The 18087-nt window shown below is 42.4% G+C and overlaps 1 protein-coding gene across 1 annotated transcript in view; it reads left to right on the forward strand.

The window, feature by feature from the left end:
* Positions 1–18087, forward strand: part of Cradd (CASP2 and RIPK1 domain containing adaptor with death domain) — a 141136-nt gene that overhangs the window by 548 nt on the left and 122501 nt on the right. Inside the window, exon 2 of the mRNA XM_013020128.1 lies at positions 1266–1568. Within this exon, the coding sequence (XP_012875582.1) occupies positions 1271–1568 (298 nt within the window). The 5' untranslated portion in view covers positions 1266–1270. The remainder of the gene's footprint in view (positions 1–1265; positions 1569–18087) is intronic.

Consider the following 18087-nt stretch of genomic DNA (forward strand, 5'->3'; position numbering starts at 1 on the left):
CCGACCGGGCTGGGGTGTGGCCCGACGCCGCGGCCCGCGCGCGCCCTCCCGCTACTCAGGAGCCTGGGAGCTGAGGTTTACCACCTCCAGTTAGCCACCGGGAAAGCCCGAAGGAGGAAGTGGGGCGAGCTGCGGCTTACCCGGGGCAGTGCTCGCCTTGGGAGGGGGGAGCTCGGGGGGATCTCAGGGACATGCCCCAGCTGTAAGTTCAAACCCCAGGACTGGCAAAACAAAAACCCAGTGTTGTGCTGGAGATGGTGAATTTTCAAGGTGGTGTGGTGGCCCTTGACCGTTGTAGACAGGACACCGACACCTTTTCTTGAAGGCAGTGTAGAGGCCATTTCTCTTAGAAAAAAGATCCTTCAAGTCATTGGTATCTTTGGTGTCTGCCTTCCACTCCCATTGTTGGTCAGGTTCTACAAGTGCCTGTGGTCATCTTGGCGCTTGCTGCAGAGGCTGGTGGTGGGCTTTCAAGGATGCAGACTGTGGTGTGTGTGTGTGTGTGTGTGTGTGTGTGTGTGTGTGGTACTGGGGATTGAACTAGGTTGCTGGTGGTAGGCTTTCAAGGATGCAGACTGTGTGTGTGTGTGTGTGTGTGTGTGGTACTGGGGATTGAACTAGGTTGCTGGTGGTAGGCTTTCAAGGATGCAGACTGTGTGTGTGTGTGTGTGTGGTACTGGGGATTGAACTAGGGGTCTTGTTTTTTGTTTTCCACTCAAGGCTGCCACCCAACTGCTTGAGCCACACGTCTTGCTTTTTGCTGGTTAATAAAAATAAGAATGCCACAGACTTTTCTTTTCTGGCCTGGTTTTGAACTACTATCCTGACACCTCATCCTCCAGAGTTGTTAGGATTACAGGTGTTAGCCATCAGTGCCTGGCATGGGTAAAGACAATTTAAAAACCAAACTACATTAAAATAAATTCTGGCATGTTAAAATTAGATGATACTCAGAAATCCTCAGTTTTTTTTTTTCTTTTCAAATTGCTTTTAAAAGAAGGTCTGTGACCCACACTTTTGTCAAATCTCTTTACGGAACAAGGAGTTGAATTAAGGACCCCATTGTGTGAAAAGCAAGAAAGAAAAGATGATGTTCAGAAGCATTTGAAATTGGCCTTGACAATCATGTGGAAAACATGCCAGGCCTGGCACTCTGCTGAGGTTCAAAGATCTGTCTGACTTTGAGGTGCTTAGAGGGTGGCCATGCTATCTTAGGGACCCACCGACCAACTTGTCATCTGAGTTATGGTTTTGTCTCTTTCCAGGGAAAATGGAGGCTAAAGACAAACAAGTCCTCCGTTCACTTCGCCTGGAGCTGGGTGCAGAGGTATTGGTGGAGGGACTGGTTCTTCAGTACCTTTACCAAGAAGGAATCTTGACAGAAAACCATGTTCAGGAAATCAAATCTCAAGCCACAGGCCTCAGGAAAACGATGCTACTATTGGATATCCTGCCCTCCAGGGGTCCTAAAGCATTTGATACCTTCCTGGATTCCCTTCAGGAATTTCCCTGGGTTAGGGAGAAGCTGGAGAAGGCAAGGGACGAAGCCAGAATTGAGCTACCTGCAGGTAAGTCCTCAAAAGATAATGTCAAATCAGTTCTGAAACTTGGAACTATACCTTTTGTGTTATTGGAAGCTGAGGTTTTAGCTGGGCAGGGGTCAGTGGCTCATGAACATGGACAAAGTCTGGACTTAAAAGGATATAACACTGGAGAGATGAGATGAGGAGGTATCATTAGGAAATATATGGAGGGCTGGAGGTGTAGCTCAAGTATAGAACTCTTGCCTACCCAATATGAGGCTCTGAGTTCAAGTCCTGGTACCTCAAACTTTTTTTTTTTTTTTTTAATAAAAAAGGAAACATAGAGAAGGAAAGAAGAATGAGCCATGAGAGTGAGAGGTTGAAGAGGGAGCTCCGAGAACATTTAGAAATGCTTGCTGAGAAACTTGGCAAGTCACTTTAGGAGGCATGTTCTCATCAGAGAGCTGGGTCATATCTCAGCCCTTGGCACAGGAACCATTTGGAAAGTGCAGATGGGAAAGCCGGCTTTGGCCTACTGATAACTGATTTGTGGGCTGCCAGGGCTGCCAGCTGTAAAAGGTCAGATTTGTGGAGGGGGAGGTAGTCTCTAGGAAGGCATGTCCTGCACCTGTCGCCTGGGCTGACCTATAAGGCCAAAGGGGATTATTTTGAAGACAGACAGGTTTGTTATTTGAGGCTATTAGTTTAATAAAGTGTCCTTTTTGGTTTGGTTTTGTGCAGACACCTGGAGTATTGACTTTTTTCAGAGCAGTAGTTTGGAGAGGTCTCATTTGAATTTTGAGGAGAATTGGAAGCTATGGAAAGAGCAAATTGTGCTGGCTGCCTGGGCTGTGGCAGGAAGATGTGGTCTGAAACACTTGTTTCCTCTTAACACCTCCCATGACTTCTACTTTTTACAAAGATCAAGGAGCAGAGATCTAAGCTGGCAAGAACATAACGTTTTGTAAAAACGATAAAAGCCGGCTTGCACAATTTTAACAGGAAATTAAGAAATGAATCCAAAGAAATGAAAACAGAGTCATAGATCTCTGATGTATTGTTTAGATCACCCAAGACGATCATATAACTGTTGATTCTGAAAGGGTTTCAGTTTCCAGCTATGTGTTTCCATGGGGAAACTCTAAGTCAATATCAGGAAAACACCAAGAATTAAAAAAAAACCAAAAAAACCCCAACCCCCCAATTCTGGTGTTATACATCCTGCTTTCACTAATGTGGTTGAAATCTTAAATAGTTCAGCTTGCTTTTGTTTGGACATGCAGTATTTAATTTTGACAATTAAAGCTGTGTCAGATTTTTGTAGCAGAATCAAGAAATTAGAATTCTCTGGGATTTTTGATGAAGTGATAGAACTAGTCTAAGCCAGTGCTCTTTAGACTTTGTTGCTACTTTTTTTTCCAACATGAATATAACTGTTAAAAATAAAAAAAAATAAAATGTTATGACTAAGAGACTACTTTTAGTATTCTTGCCACCTAGATATCATACTTTCATTTTTTTTTTCAGACCACATGTATTCAGTGATTGCTTATATGATTAATTATGTCAACTAACTTTAGCAAGACCTGGTGAAGTCAAAAACAAAAAATATTTTTATTCCATGAGTGGCCAGTTTACATCTAGATATATGGTTTAGATTTTTTTTTTTTGCTGTTTGTTTTTTGTCGGTCTGGGCTTTGAACTCAGGGCCTGGGTGCTGTTCCTGAGCTTTTTTGCGCAAGACTTTTGCTCTACCACTTTGAGCCATAGCACCGGTTTTCTGATGGTTAATTGGAGATAAGAGCCTCATGGATTTTCCTGGCCAGGCTGGCTTTGAACCTTGATCCTCAGATCTCAGCCTCCCTGATGAGATAGCTTTGTAGGCATGAGCCACTTGGTTTAGGTTTTTCGAAATACTGACAATGGCTGGACTTTGAGGACCATGAGAGTTCTTAGCTTAGATTGTCCTAACAAAATTCAGTACTCCACATGTCTGAATAAAATGAAACTGAACTACCTGAGACGTTTCTACCACTTTATGAAGCAGAATGCATAGCACAGAATCTGGGAAAGGGTAAATAATTCTGGGTGTTTTCCTAGTCTTAGACCTAGAGGCTCCTCTTGGAAACAGGAAAACTGGCAGACAGAAAAAGTTCCCTACCAAAACAGTTACGTGACCATTTGGGGTGATGTAAATAATAGTGTCATACATCAGTCAGAGGAGTGTGACCTCATTTTCACTTTTTCAGGTGCATTCAGAGAACAAGAAAGAATTATGATGAAAGTTACAGAAAAAGTGGGGGAAAAAGTAGTTTGTCTTTTTTTTTAAAGCAAATAAAATGAAGCAGTACATAGTAGGAAAAACTGAGCATATCTTTGTAGAAGTTCAGGAAAAAATAAAAGTTTTCCTTAAGGTTTGTTAGTTTTGTAGAAGTTAAATAGAAAGCTAGGATAGCTCTGGAACAAACTGAGTAATCTTATTTTACTTTTCATTATAAACATATAATTGAAAACAAATATTCTGAAGTGGGGGTTTGACTTACATGTGTTTCTCTATACTTTCCATGATGACAGTTACATGAACTCATTTTAAAATAGTTGTCTTTTATTATATATTGACTGTTTTTCTCCAGTTCTTGGGCTTGAACACAGGGCCTGGGCACTGTCCCTGAGCTTCTTTTGCTCAGGCTAGCACTCTACCACTTGCGCCACAGAACGACTTCCAGCTTTTTCTGTTCATATGGTACTGAGGCTTCATGCCTGCTAGGTGAGCACTCTACCACTAAGCCACCTTCCCAATCCTATTTTTTCCTTTCTTTTCTTTTGTCAGTTATAGGGCTTGAACTCTGGGCCTGGTGCTGTCCCTCTTCATCTCAAGGCTAGCACTCTATTACTTGAACTACAGCACCACTTCCGGTCTTTTCTGTTTATGTGGTGCTGAGGAATTGAACCCAGGGCCTCATGCATGCAAGGCAAGCACTCTATAACTGAGCCACCTTCCCAGCCCCCCCCTATTTTTTCTTAATGTTGGCTTTTATATAATACTGAAAGCTATGAGTAAGATATGGAGACTAGTAAGATAGTAAACACCTGTCTCTTCATTACTCTGTTTATGAAAAAAAAGTACTGCAATTGTCTTTGAGAATTCCCAATGTTCCTCCCAGGCCTCATTCTTCATCTTTACTCACTGAACCCTTGAATTAGGGGTTCATCATTCTTTATAGTTTTTCTTGTCATAAAAATGACCTTTAAAAGCCCACATATATTATTGAAAATCTATCATGTAGTGTGTGTGTACATATACATGCATACACACACATATATATATACATATGTATGTGTATACATGTACATGTGTTTGTACAAGGAGGTAATAGTCTTCTCTTTTTGTAGACCTTAAAATATTTCTAAGTAATTTAATAGCATTATTTTAATTCTGCAATTAAATAATGAATTGGAAACTTATTTTTTAAAACTGGACAAATCTTACAGTTGAAATACCTTTTGAAATCCTTAAGAAAAATCAAACAAATCCAGAGGCCGGTTTCTTAGTGCTCTGATGCTTCTCCTGCATTGTTGTGAAGTAATTCTAATAAGTTTTGCAGTGGTCTGCTTCTATTTTTATAAAGATGTTTTGGAGTTAGGAGTTGCTGGAGGGTAGGGAGATGGTGGTGCTTATAATATGTATGAGAAGTTGCTTGTAGGTATTACAGCAACCACTGCTTACCTTTTACCCACTTTGGTTGTATAATTATCAACTACTTTTTTCAACTAATCTTAGGGATTTGGTGGCCTTCTTTCTGGAGGCCTTGAGAACAAATGGGAAGGAAATGCCTTCTCTTGCAGGAGATTGATGCCGCTTCAAGAGTGAATGGATTTTGGTTTATTGATGCTCTTTCTTTTGTGCTAATCTTAGTTTTCTCTGTTTATAGATTTCATTTGTCAATCTTGAGCTGCCTCAGAGGGTTTATTTGGGTGATCCTACTTAGTTGCTTCTTATTTGTTTGCTGAATGTGATGTTTTAGACAAGATTGGAGCTGTACCTTTTTCTCCTAACCCCCCTCCTCTCAGAAAATCATTAAACATAATGAGTAATCCTAAACCTTTTTTATTTTCTGATCTGCCTAGATGTTTGTTTAAAAAAGTTTAAGATGCAGATGGATAATTGGTTTGTGTTTTTCTCACCCTAAAAGTACTCTTACCTTTTAAAAGAGGAATTCTGATACTAAAATGACTTAATCCACTTTGGCAGAGTGGAAGGAACACTTCACAGGGTGTCCCTTTCTGCCAAGGTCACACACTAGACATTAGATCAGCTGAAAATCCTCTGTGGGCTCCTGTCGGCTTATTTTAGGACATGAGGACAGCATCCTATGTGGGTAAAGGTAGCCTGTGCCTGCCTGCATGGCTTCCCCCTTCCCAGGGGTCCTTTTTGTACTCACAGACAGCTCACTCCACTGCCTGAGTTAATCTGGCTGGTGTAGAAGGGAGACGTATTGCAATTCTGGCCTCACTATCTGTTGGGACATAGCCTAAGTGATGGCAGAGTAGCCTGTGGGACCCAGTACTCCTTTTCCATGATGTTGGCCTTGGCTGTGGGGCTGACGCTGTGTCTGTGCTGTGAATGCTCTTAAAAGTCCGCATAGTAGCCCTACTTTTTATCCTGCCTTCTCTTAAGTCTTAGGAGTTTGTTTTTCCTGTCTGCCCTTGGCTAGATTCCTGCTTATGTATTCTTAGTCACTGGCAGTAGTGAAGGACAGATTGCCGGGACACAGAGCTCAACACCTCTTGCAGGAGCATCAGCTGCCTCGACTGCTGACCCCAGAGGAGTGGCTGTTCAGAGGCTGTCACTGGTTTTGGCCTTGTCTGGTTTCAACAGGTCTTCCCCATGAGCCTTATGCCCAGCTCCCTGACTGCCCTCACCAGTGCATACACAGGGGTGGCTGGTCTGTTTTTCCTCTCTCAGCCTGTCCCTTGTGGACATGTCCTTGATTGATCATTTGATCATGCTGAGTATCAGCCACCCTCTTATTTGCATCTGAAGTCATCAAGCTGTAATGGTTGGTATATTAGACATTGTCATAAGTTATTTGAGAGACATCTAGCTTGGGGTCCTTCTCACAATACATTATGATAAGTTCCTGGTTGATCTCAGATTATGCAGCCTTTGCTGCATGCAGCTGTTTCTGTGTGGCTGAGTAGTCTTTGGCTTTCTATCCAGTATAAGAAACCAGTGGTCTCCTACGCCTCATTATCATACATTTCTTGAGGACCTACTGGATGCCAGGCACTGGGTATACGTGAAGGACCAGATCCACATGTATCAGATCAGTTGAGGACCTTCATTTGTTCACTCAACAAATATTTATTGAGTACTAACCACGTGCCAGGCGTTAGGTGCTGAGGATGCAACAGTAAGCAAAACCAAGTCCTTGCTGGCATGGTCCCCCTGAGTTCCCATAGGTGGTATGTCTGAGTGGGGAATACATAAGAAGCCAGGGAATAAATAATCTCTCTGGTGCTAATGAGCACCATGAACCAAACCAGTGTGGGATGTCACGTGTGTGTGTGTGTGTGTGTTTGTGTATTATTAGTCACAGTGAGCCTCTCTGATGTGGGAACGCTGGTTAGAGACCACTCCCAACAGAGTGGTTGGGAGGACTTCCAGGACAGAGGCACTGCAGTGGGAACACAGGTAACCGATAGTGTGGTGAGATGAGACACCTTTCTCACAGAGGTGAGTCATGTTCCACATCAGCAGAGGCTCAGTCTCCTCCACCATGGGTTGATCTTCCCAGCATTTGACCATGACCTTGTGTCCATAGTTTGAACAAGGATTAAATAATATTAACTTGTCAGGCACAGGTGGCTCATGCCTATAATCCTTAGGAAACTGAGATCTGAGGATTGTGGTCAAAGCCAGCCTGGGCAGGAAAGTCTGTGAGACTCTTGTTTCCAATAAACCACCAGAAAAACTGGAAGTGATACTGTGGCTCAAGTGGTAGAGTGCTAGCCTTGAACTGAAGACCTCAGGGACAATGTCCAGGCTGTGTTCAAGCCCCAAGGCCAAAATAATAATCATAATCATCATCATCATCATAATAGTGCACAATGAGAACATGCCTTCTTTTTACAGGTGACAGGTCTGAATAAGGATGACGAGCGTTTCTCTGCTTAAGCATTTTTGTAAGGCAACAGGATTTAGCTAGTCCTTACCTGTATTATTATTATTATTTTTTTTTGTCGGTCATGGGGCTTGAACTCTGGGCCTGGGCGCTGTCCCTCAGCTCTTCAGCTCAAGGTGAGTGCTCTACCACTTGAGCTACAGCGCCACTTCCGGTTTTCTGGTGGTTTATTGGAGATAGGAGTCTCACGGTCTCTCCTGCCCGGGCTGGCTTTGAACCGCGATCCTCAGATCTCAGCCTCCTGAGTAGCTAGGATTACAGGCGTGAGCCACCAGTGCCCGGCTCTGTATTATTATTATTAATTTATTTATTTATTTTGTATTAGTGTTAATGGGTTCTTTCTACTTATGGCATGTGGAAGTTCCTTATAAAAACAACATTATTTTTCATTTGAGTAAAAGTGAGTCAGCCTGAAGACAAATCCCAAGAAAAGAACAGGAGGGTCCAGGGAGATCGGGGAGAGGGAGAAGGTGCTTTGCATGGGTCTTCCCATTGGCAGAGGGGGCAAGTTAGGGGGTGTGTGCAGAAGAGGCGTCACCCTACTGTGTGCTTTGGGGGACAAAGGCCAGCTCAAGTGGTAGGCCTTGTTGCCTTCAAGGTGTGTCTGGCTTTGCTATTCAGTTTAGATATTGAACTAGTTCTATTAACAATTTCTCCTATGACTTCTAATCATGCCATGCAATGGAGCCTGTTCTATATGAGAAGTTCAGTTGCCAATCTCTGGATAGCCAGCCTGTGGCCTGTCTAGGTGCTTTGCTGTGGCTGCAGTGTTTGCCAGGTGAAGTGACAGGACCTAGCTAAGTTTTATAGTTCAATTACTGTGTCTGAAGTTTTCTGAAGTTTATCTGTTATCTGCTGCTCTAATGGTCAGCAGGATGGATCCGGGTCTTAGGAACCAGGAGGAACTCATGGTCATTGAATTTTTCTCCGCGAAAACAGAGGCCAGGGACATAAGTCAGCTTGTCCACGACCTCACAGCTAGATGATGTAATTTATTGCTGAGACTGGAATCCCAGCCTCCCAACTCTTGATTTAAGACTTTTCCTGCTTCTAATCTTGGCTCCCCACTGGATTTGAAATGAAATTGTATTGTACTGCAGTGTTAATCATTGAAAGAGACTTAAAAATATACTAATGTAGTTAAAAAAATTTTCATTTAAGAATTGAAATTTCCAAGGCTTTTAGCAGTAATACTGGCCTGCAATTTTCCTGAAATAGTTTATTTTTATTAATGCCAATTTTAATCACACTGCATCTTATCAGATATTCACCCCCACTCCCTTCAGTCCCCAGTTTCTGCCTGGCTGACATAAAGGAAGGGCGGGCAGGAGACTTTTATGGAGAATTTATGGCACTGGTGAATTAATGCATGTGCTGGCAGCTGATTGCTGCTCTTTCTAGGAATAGCAGACCATGTGACAGGTCTTACCCCAGCAGGAGGCCTCCATTTCACTTTAACAAATGGATTTAATGTTCTTTTTGCTTAGGAAGTCTGACTTCTCTCTGCCTGCTGTGGCTGAATGGACCATTTAGCTGCATACATCACCTATTGACCATCAATTGATTTAGATTTGCATTTATCAGCCCTAGCTAAAGTGCATTGGAATTACCCCGTGAAGTTTAAAAGAAAATTATGGATGGTCAGGGTTGTACACTGGGGTAATCTATTTCGAAAATTTGGAAAGCAAGTCTGGACCATGGATTTAAAGATTCCAGCATCTGGACAAAAACAGGCGCAGGTGCAGATGCCTCACTAGATGATTTTTGAGGTAGTCAGGGATGAGAATCCTTTTTTGCTCCCCGAGCATAGGGTTCCAAAAGCTGTCGGCTTGTTCAAAGAATTGTAGTGGAAGGTGGTAGAAGTGGAGGGGGAGGTGGATTAGGACCTTTGTGTGTGGATGTCTTGAACATATTCACTCCTGAATGTTCATTGCCAGTTCACATTGGGCAAACCTTACAACCATAGTGCTCTGAAGCCCAAGCTGTGTCCTATGTGGATGGAGCCTACCAGGGAGGAGTGATTTGCCTCCTGTTCTCAGATCCATAGTGAGCTGAAGGTGGCTGGACGATAGAAGAGAGGAGAGACTTGGATGGCCACTAGAAAGTGGGGGTCTGGCCAAGTCTGTCCTTCTGTTGGGTGGTCGGATAGGCTGTCTGTTGTTTTGTTTGCAATGAAAAAGGAATTTCAGTTTTTTCTGTGTCTCACAAAGAATCTCAGACAATGTTGGTAAAATAATAACCATATTTATTGGAGGCTTACTGTATGCCAGGCATTACTCTTAAGTCCTTTGCATTTATTAATCCATTTTGTCCTGACAAAACCATGCTGAGACAGGTGGTATAATCCCCCTTACTGCACAGATGAGCATGTATGCACTGAGGTGTTAACTAACTTCCTCAAGGTCATAGTCTGTAGTAGAGCTGGATTAAGATTCCAAGGCCTTTGACTTGTTTATTAGTTCATAGTCCATAAAAGCACTTTTTTAAACAAAAAGATGATACTAGACTTTGCCTGGGATGATCTTAGGCTTTGATCCTCCTATCTGCTTTTCTAGTTGGGATTAGAGGTATAATCCACAATACCTGGGCATAGAAAACACTTTCTTTTGAACACCTGCGTGGGTAGGAGGATTGTAGCCTGAGGCTGGCCCAGACCAAAAAAATCTGAGGCCCATCAGAAAAATAGTTAAAACAGAAAAAGGCCTGAGGGTGTGGTCTGTGTGGTAGGGTGCCTGCTTAGCAAACATGAGACCCTGAGTTCAAATCCCAGAATTGCCAAGAACAACAACAACAAAATGCCCTTTCTTTCTTCACAAAGTCTGATTACCCAGGCCTGTTACAGAGTCTTACCCAGGCATGCAGCCCAAGGGCCTTTTCCACCTCTTTCCTGTCTATCTGCTGTGAGTCCTGTTGCTCGCCCTCTCCCATCTCTTAGTTTTGTCCTTTTTTTTCTTAATGGGAAATAATGTCAGAGTCTAATGTGAGGAAAGATGGGGGTCAAGGAACAGAGACTGAGTTTCTTCCAACCCACATGTTGCCTTGAGAACAAGAGGCTAAATGGAGACAGTCCCTTGTCCCTTGTCATCCCTATCTGTACCCTTCCCTCCCTCCCTGGGCTGGAATCAGCCCCACTTCTGCTGCTCTAAAGCTGGCCTACCAATAACCAGCTTTTCTGGTGGTGCAGCTCAGACGTTCAGCAAAAGCTGATGAAGGTAGCATTCCCTTGCTTTGGGTATAGTTCAAACTTGTAGGCAGCTATTGAAGTTAGCTGCAGGAATGTTTGCTTTACTTAATTTTAATAGGCAGCTGTGTTTATACTTGTTCCTCCGTTTGGGCAGTAAGGAGTATAGATGTACATGACTCTTTGGAGGGCATTTACCCTAGATTTTTTTTTTTTTCTAATCAGGGTTTTCCAAACAGTAAATTTGAATTGAAAAGGAAATGTAACTTAGAAGTTTGGGGCAGGTTTTAGTCTTTAGGCTTTATTTTGATAGTGTTATGAAAGAAACTATAACTCGTTGTACTAAGTGCCAAGTTGACAATTCCTGGAAATGAGGTTCTAGTTACACTCAGCACCATGGCAGAGAGAACGGCAACACTTATCAAAATAACATTGGGAGTTGTCCTCAGAGGCTCAGGGGCTATAGGAATAAACAAGCTCAATCTCCTACTCTCACCTGGCACTCAGCACTGCTGCTAGGCTCTAATGAAGCAGGCCGTCCCGCAGTGGTGATTCCAACAGGCTGGCCTCTGATTCCCTCAGTTGCACACCATCCACCTGGAGGAACCCAGCTTCCACAGATGAGGGCTCATTCTCCAACACTGGCCCCTCTTCCAAAGTCATCACCGGTTCAATCCTGTGACTTTTAAGTGGTGAGATCTCCACAGCCCCTCCTTGAGCTTAGTTAATGCTATCTGCTCACAGAGCTCAGAGAACCACGTTTAGCAGGACATCATAATGAAGGGTGCAGGGGAAGAGTTCCCTGGCACAAGGTACAGAGGAGTGCAGAGCTCCATGTCCTCTCAGGGGCTCTGCCCCCACGAGGTCTCCACCAGCTCCGCTGTCTCGTTGCTCTCCAAGTCCTGTTCACTGGGACTTACATAGGCACAACTGATAAGTTATCAGTGGGCGTCCCCTTTAGCCCCTTTCTTCTCTCTGAAGCTTGGGCCTGAGGCTGAAATGAACCCTCTCATCCTATTTTGGCATTCTGGGTGTCCAGCTCCCATTCTGAAGCTACTTGGAGGCAGTCTGCCATGTCAACTCATGAGCATGCCAAAAGACATTTACTACTTTCAAGATTCCAGAATTCCAGATTTAAGAGGTGTATGCCAGGAAATGGAATGGTGATTCACTATGTACTCTACAATATCAAAGTGGCAGAGGAGTCTGGCGCCAGTGACTCACGCCTGTAATCCTAGCTACTGAGGAGGCTGAGATCTGAGGATCATGGTTCAAAGCCAGTCCGGGTAGAAAAGTCCATGAGACTCTTATCTCCAGTTAACCTCCAGTTAACCGGCAGTGGCACTGTGGATCAAGCGGTAGAGCACTCGCCTTGAGCTGAAGAGTGCAGGGATAGAACCCAAGCCCAGAGTTCAAGCCCTACGACCCACAAAGAAAAAAAAAAGAGAGAAGTTTGTGATTTTTTTGCTTTCAGCGCTGGGGAATGAGCCCAGGGCTTTGTGCATGCTAAGCAGGTGCTTTACCAAGTGAGCTACACATGCAGTCTTGTCTCAACCTTGTGTTGAGAAGGAATGTGAGTGGTGATGGTGAGAGGAAATGGTACAGAGCAAGTGGGGCCTCCCTGCTGGGCCTTGTCCATTGCTGTAACTGCAGAACTTTAGAGCTGGGTGGAAATGATTGTGGAGACATTTACCTTGTAGCTAGGGAAGGGAGGGTAGAACCAATTCTAACAGCACTGTATGTGGATTCTGTGGTGGAAGCAGTAAGACTTAGTGCTAACATAAGGAAAATTTCTCTGAAGGACACCTGAGAGTTTACAATTTTGGAGGAATGGATAAAATTCATTGCTCAGTAAGGGCAGAGATGAGGCGTGAAGAGAAATCTAAGGCCACGAACTCCTCCATTGTACCTTCCTTCAAGACCCAGAATGGGCCAAGCTGGGGTAATAAGCCCTTCCCACAGGACATCAGAATAGGCAAAGGTAGCCCAAAAGGAAGAAGGGAAAGCGATCAAAGCGTGGGATGTTTACTATGCTGTCCACCTCCATTTTTGGGGATGGAGGAATTTCTTTGGGACTGGAAAGAAATAATAGCCATTTAAGGGAGGGGGATGTTTTATGTCTTCATGAAATAAGACCCAAGTTGAGGGTTAAAGTGGTAAAGAAAACCTGGGAAAGCAGTGTTTGGAGCAGGAGAGGTCTCCCTAAAGTTTTACAGTATAGAATACATGGGGAAAATGGATTGAAAAGGCTGATGTAGAAGGAAGGGTAGGAAGAAAACCTGCATTTGGTAATGATAAGAGTCACATACTTTAGGCACGTAAAATTACTTATTCTCATATACCCTCTGAGGTTGGTATTCTTTTTTTTTTTTTTTCCAGTCCTGGGGCTTTGAACTCAGGACCTGGGGCACTGTGCCCAAGCTTCTTTTGCTCAAGGCTAGCACTCTACCACTTGAGCCACAGCACCACTTCCAGCCTTTTCTGGTTATGTGGTAGTGAGGGGGTTAGTATTTTCTTTTTTTATTGAGACTACCTACATAGGGCTTACAATTACATGGGCAAGATAACAAATACATTTCTTATCAAGCATTGTTGCCTCCTCTTTGTTTCCCCTTTCCATCCCTTCCCATACTCCCCTCACCTCCTCCCACCTGATCCTCCCCCCCCACCAAAGTTGTAAAGTTTGTTTTTCGACATAACGACTTGTACATCTCATTGTTGCAATGGGTCCACCCATATCCCTAGTTAAAAGATTTGTTTTTGCCCTTCCCCTCCATAAATTATACCAGCATCAAATAGAGTGAAAGCAGGGGTTATACCATGGGGGAGGGACATGCAAAGCAACATAGAAATCATCTTATAAATATGTTAGAAACAATTGCATGAAAGAAAAAAATTTGAATACTTATCTTGGGGTTCATTCCCCTAACATCAACTTATCTGACCTTTTCTGCTTGACTCAGACATATACTAGTTATTGCAAATAAGGGAAACCATGGGACCTATGTTTCTTTGGGCCTGGCTTACTTACTATAATTTTTTCCAAGTCTTTCCATTTCCTAACAAATGGGGCGATGTCATTCTTTCTGATGGAGGCATAGAATTCCATTGTGTAGATATACCACATCTTCTAGATCCATTCATCTACTGAGGAGGCTAGTGTTTTTGTTATCATTTGTATTTTACATAGAGAAGACTGAGGTGTTATATAATTGCCCAAGAACACACTGGACAGTAGTAACAGAGCTGTGCTTTTAAGTCTGGCTCACAAACCTGCTTCTAATTACTAAGTAATTGTAATCTTTATCTCTAATACCAACTCTTGGCTCTGATTAGATCTGTGTCTTAAGTTATCTGACCTGTGTTAGCACTGCTTCTTTATTTTCTGAGTCTGTCTTGTCTCAGGTCTTACTCGTAGCCAACATTTTCTTGTGTGACTATCAGTCTCTTTAAGAGCTCATACCAAAAGAGAGATTTAAAAAAAAGATAAAGGATGTTTTCTGAAAAATGTGTTTAACAGAATAAAGATTTGAATGAGACTGACACAGAAATTTTTGTTTAGTTTTTAAGCTTATTTATTCCCACTTAATGTCTTTTTTTTTTTTTTCCTGTCAGTTGTGGGGCTTTAACTCTGGGCCTGGGTGCTGTCCCTCAGCTCTTCAGCTCAAGGCGATTGCTCTACCACTTGAGTCACAGCACCATTTCTGGTTTTCTGATGGTTTATTGGAAATAAGAGTCTCATAGACTTTCTTGCCTGGGCTCCTGAGTAGCTAGGATTGCAGGCACGAGGCACCAGCACCTGGCTTATCCCATTTAATGTCTTTAAGTTACTAATCAGTCACATGTTGGTGCTATGGGCATTTGTGCTTCTTCAGGTCTTTATGAGCCTTTTCAGTTTCAGCATATGCAGTCAAGATCTATACAGGAGACAAAAATCCTACACCAATATGAATAGGGAAAATTTAACACAAATTTCAACCATTGAAATATTAACTATGATTAACAATGAAATAAATAAAAGCTCTCTAAGAAATATAGGAATAAAAAATGGAAAAGCTAATTTTTCTAGGGTAGTAGGACAGTACAGGATACAGTGACTAGGAACTTAAAATGAAGAATTCTTTCATTTATGTTTTATAGTTTTCAGTGTACAAATATTTTTACCTTCTTGATTAAGTGTTTTCCTAAATTATTTGGGGGATTGTTTTAGTTTTTGGTGGGAGGAGGTTGTTTTTGCTGCCCCCCTCCCTGTTTTTTGTTTAGATACAGTAAATAAAGTTGTTTTCTTGATTTCCTTTTCAGGTTAGTATTAGTATTAGGAAATCTACTGATTTTTGTATGTTAATTTTGTACCCTACAGCTATTCTGAATTCACTTATTAGTGCTAAGAGGTTTTATTTTTTCCTTTTTTGTGAAGTCATTAGGATTTCTCTCTGTACAATCGTATTGTCTGCCAACAATGACAATTTAATTTCTTCCTTTCCAATCTAGATACACTCTTTTTTTCTCCTCCCTGTTTGCTTTGGCTATGATTTTTAATACTGTGTTAAATAGAAGTAGGAAGAGACATCCTTGTCTTGTTCCTGATCACAGAGGAAAAGCTTTCAACATATCTCTGTTGGGAATGATGGCCTCTATGGGTCTGTCATGTAGGCCTTTATGAGGTTGAAGTGTATTCCTCCCATTCCTAGCTTATTGAGAGTTCTTATGAAAGGATGCTGAATTTTGTCAGACGCTTCACTGTGTGAAGGTGTGGTGTCACACTGATTTGCAATAATTGAACCCTCTTTGCACCTTCTTAGTCATGGACAATGGCCCTCTTACGCTGTTCAGCTCAGTTTGCTGGTATTTTGTTGATAATTGGTGCTTCTGTGACCATCAGGGATACTTGTCTATAACTTTTTTCTCTTGACATGCACTTGTCTGGCTTTGGTGGCAGGGTAATGCTTGGTTTGAAAAATGAATATGGAAATATTTCTTCTTATTCAATTTTTGTGGAAGAGTTTCTAAAGAATTGGAATTGGCTCTTTTTCAAATGATTATAGAGTTCAGCCACTACATATAACCATGATCTCAGATAAGTACAATAAAGCCCCCAAATTATTTGATGCATCTCCCAAGAAAATAAAAAATTCTGTATCCTGCCTTTGAATCTAGGCTGTGGGACATTTTAGCCAAAAGAACAGAGCAAATGTAACTGCTGTGATTTGGGTGTGTGGTTAGTCCCTCAAAGGTTCAATCCTGGAAGGTTGGTTTCCACTGTGGTACTGTAAATGATGTTTGAGGCACTGGAGATGCCACTGTTGGAAGGGATTAGTGTAGTTCTCTTGGGTCTTGGACAGGTTCCTACAATAGCAGATTGTTAGGAGAAGAGTAAGCTTGGTCCTTCTTGAGTCTCTTGCTTCCTGTATCAACATATACCTCTTCAGTATGAGATTCTTCATAAAAGTGAAGATAGAAATACTGAGTGACATAGTCATGGCAGTACTGTGTCTGAAGGAAATAATTCAGTACGTTGAAGAGACATTTACACCCTAATGTTCATGGTGGCCCCATTCATAGCATTAACAAAGGTTAATGTGAATCCCAGGTTCACCAGAGGATCCCAGGTTCACAACTTGGTATCATTTCCGTGTGACATATGAGCTTTTAGAAGGGAACAAAGACCTGAATAGTCACCTGGTGTATTTTTGTGCCTCGTTTGATGAAATGTGGACAGTTGAGAAATCTGGTTGAGATCGTGTAGAGCCATTGGAGTTATGGTCTAGGTTAAGCGCAAACAGAGCAAGGCCTGTGCATTCATATTTTTCTTTTCAGTGTCTTCGGATGCAAGATTCCCCCTTTTCCTTGAATATGGGGAGGGCTCATCTCACATGGTGAGAGGAAAGGTGGGAGTGCCCTGCTCTCTCCTGCCACTTCTGTTAGATTTCCTGGGCAGTGTTTTGGGGTAGTATCTTGGATCCTGTCATTAACATCAGAAATTCCATGTTATAGGCTCTTTCTAAACTCAAATCATTTCTACGAAGTTTTTATTTACTTGACACCGATGCTTAAATCTAGAATTTCTCACATGGTACCACAAAAAGAAGAAAGTTTAGAAAATTATGTGTGTGTTTGTGTGTGTGAATATGTGTATGTGTGTGTGTGTGCATGTAAAAAAAATACTTTGCTCCTTCAGAGAGTAAAACTTTTGAGTCAACTTGGTCTTTTAAAATTATTATCAAGGCCTGTTGCTATTTTAGTTAGCAAGAGGGTGGGGGCAGGGAACACTGGACTTAGATGACCTTCTCCAAGTACCTCATAAGGAACTGTGGGGAGCATTTCAAAGTATTTGTCTGTTTATCTTTCTTTGAGTATTCTATTTCAAAGTGTTTCACTAGATTATTACATAACTGGATTTTTTGGTATCTCGTTTATATGATTTTAAATTATTAAGCTTCAAAATCTTCATTGTTTTGTATAAACTATTACATTATAGATGATTATGCTTTTGCTAGAGGCACATAATAATATATCCCTTAAACCGACCAGATTCACAAATATGTGGGTGTTTTGGGCAGTAGATTCTTTTCCCCTTGCAGTTGGAAAGGCATTCCTGATGACTTTTTTCATTCAATCCCAAAGTGTATTTCAAATAGACTATTAAAAAATGTTAGAATAGGGCTGGGAAGGTGGCTCAGTGGTAGAGCGCTTGCCTTGCATGCCTCAGCACCCATATAAGCAAAAAGAAAAAAGCCAGAAGTGGCGCTGTGGCTCAAGTGGTAGAGTGCTAGCCTTGAGCTGAAGAGCTAAGGGACAGCGCCCAGGCCCAGAGTTCAGCCCCCATGACCGGACCCCCCCCCAAAAAAAAAGTTAGAATTGCCAGGTGCTGGTGGCTCATGCCTGTAATCCTAGCAACTCAGGAGGCTGAGGTCTGAGGATCACGGTTTGAAGCCAGCCTGGGCAGGAAAGTTTGTGAGACCCATCTCCAGTTAGCCACCAGAAAACTGGAAGTGGCTTTGTGGTTCTAGGCCAGCCCTGGCAGAAAAGCCCCTGAGACTCTTATCTCCAATAAACTACTCAGAAAAACCTGGGAGTGGTGCTGTGGCTCAAGTGGTTGAGCACTAGACCTTGAACAAAAGAAGCTCAGGGACAACACCCAGGCCCTGAGTTCAAGCCTCAGGACTGGTAAAAGCAAAACAAAACAACTTCATGTGTA

Source organism: Dipodomys ordii, unplaced genomic scaffold, assembly GCF_000151885.1.
Source record: "Dipodomys ordii isolate 6190 unplaced genomic scaffold, Dord_2.0 Scaffold3, whole genome shotgun sequence".
Classification (NCBI taxonomy): Eukaryota; Metazoa; Chordata; class Mammalia; order Rodentia; family Heteromyidae; genus Dipodomys; species Dipodomys ordii.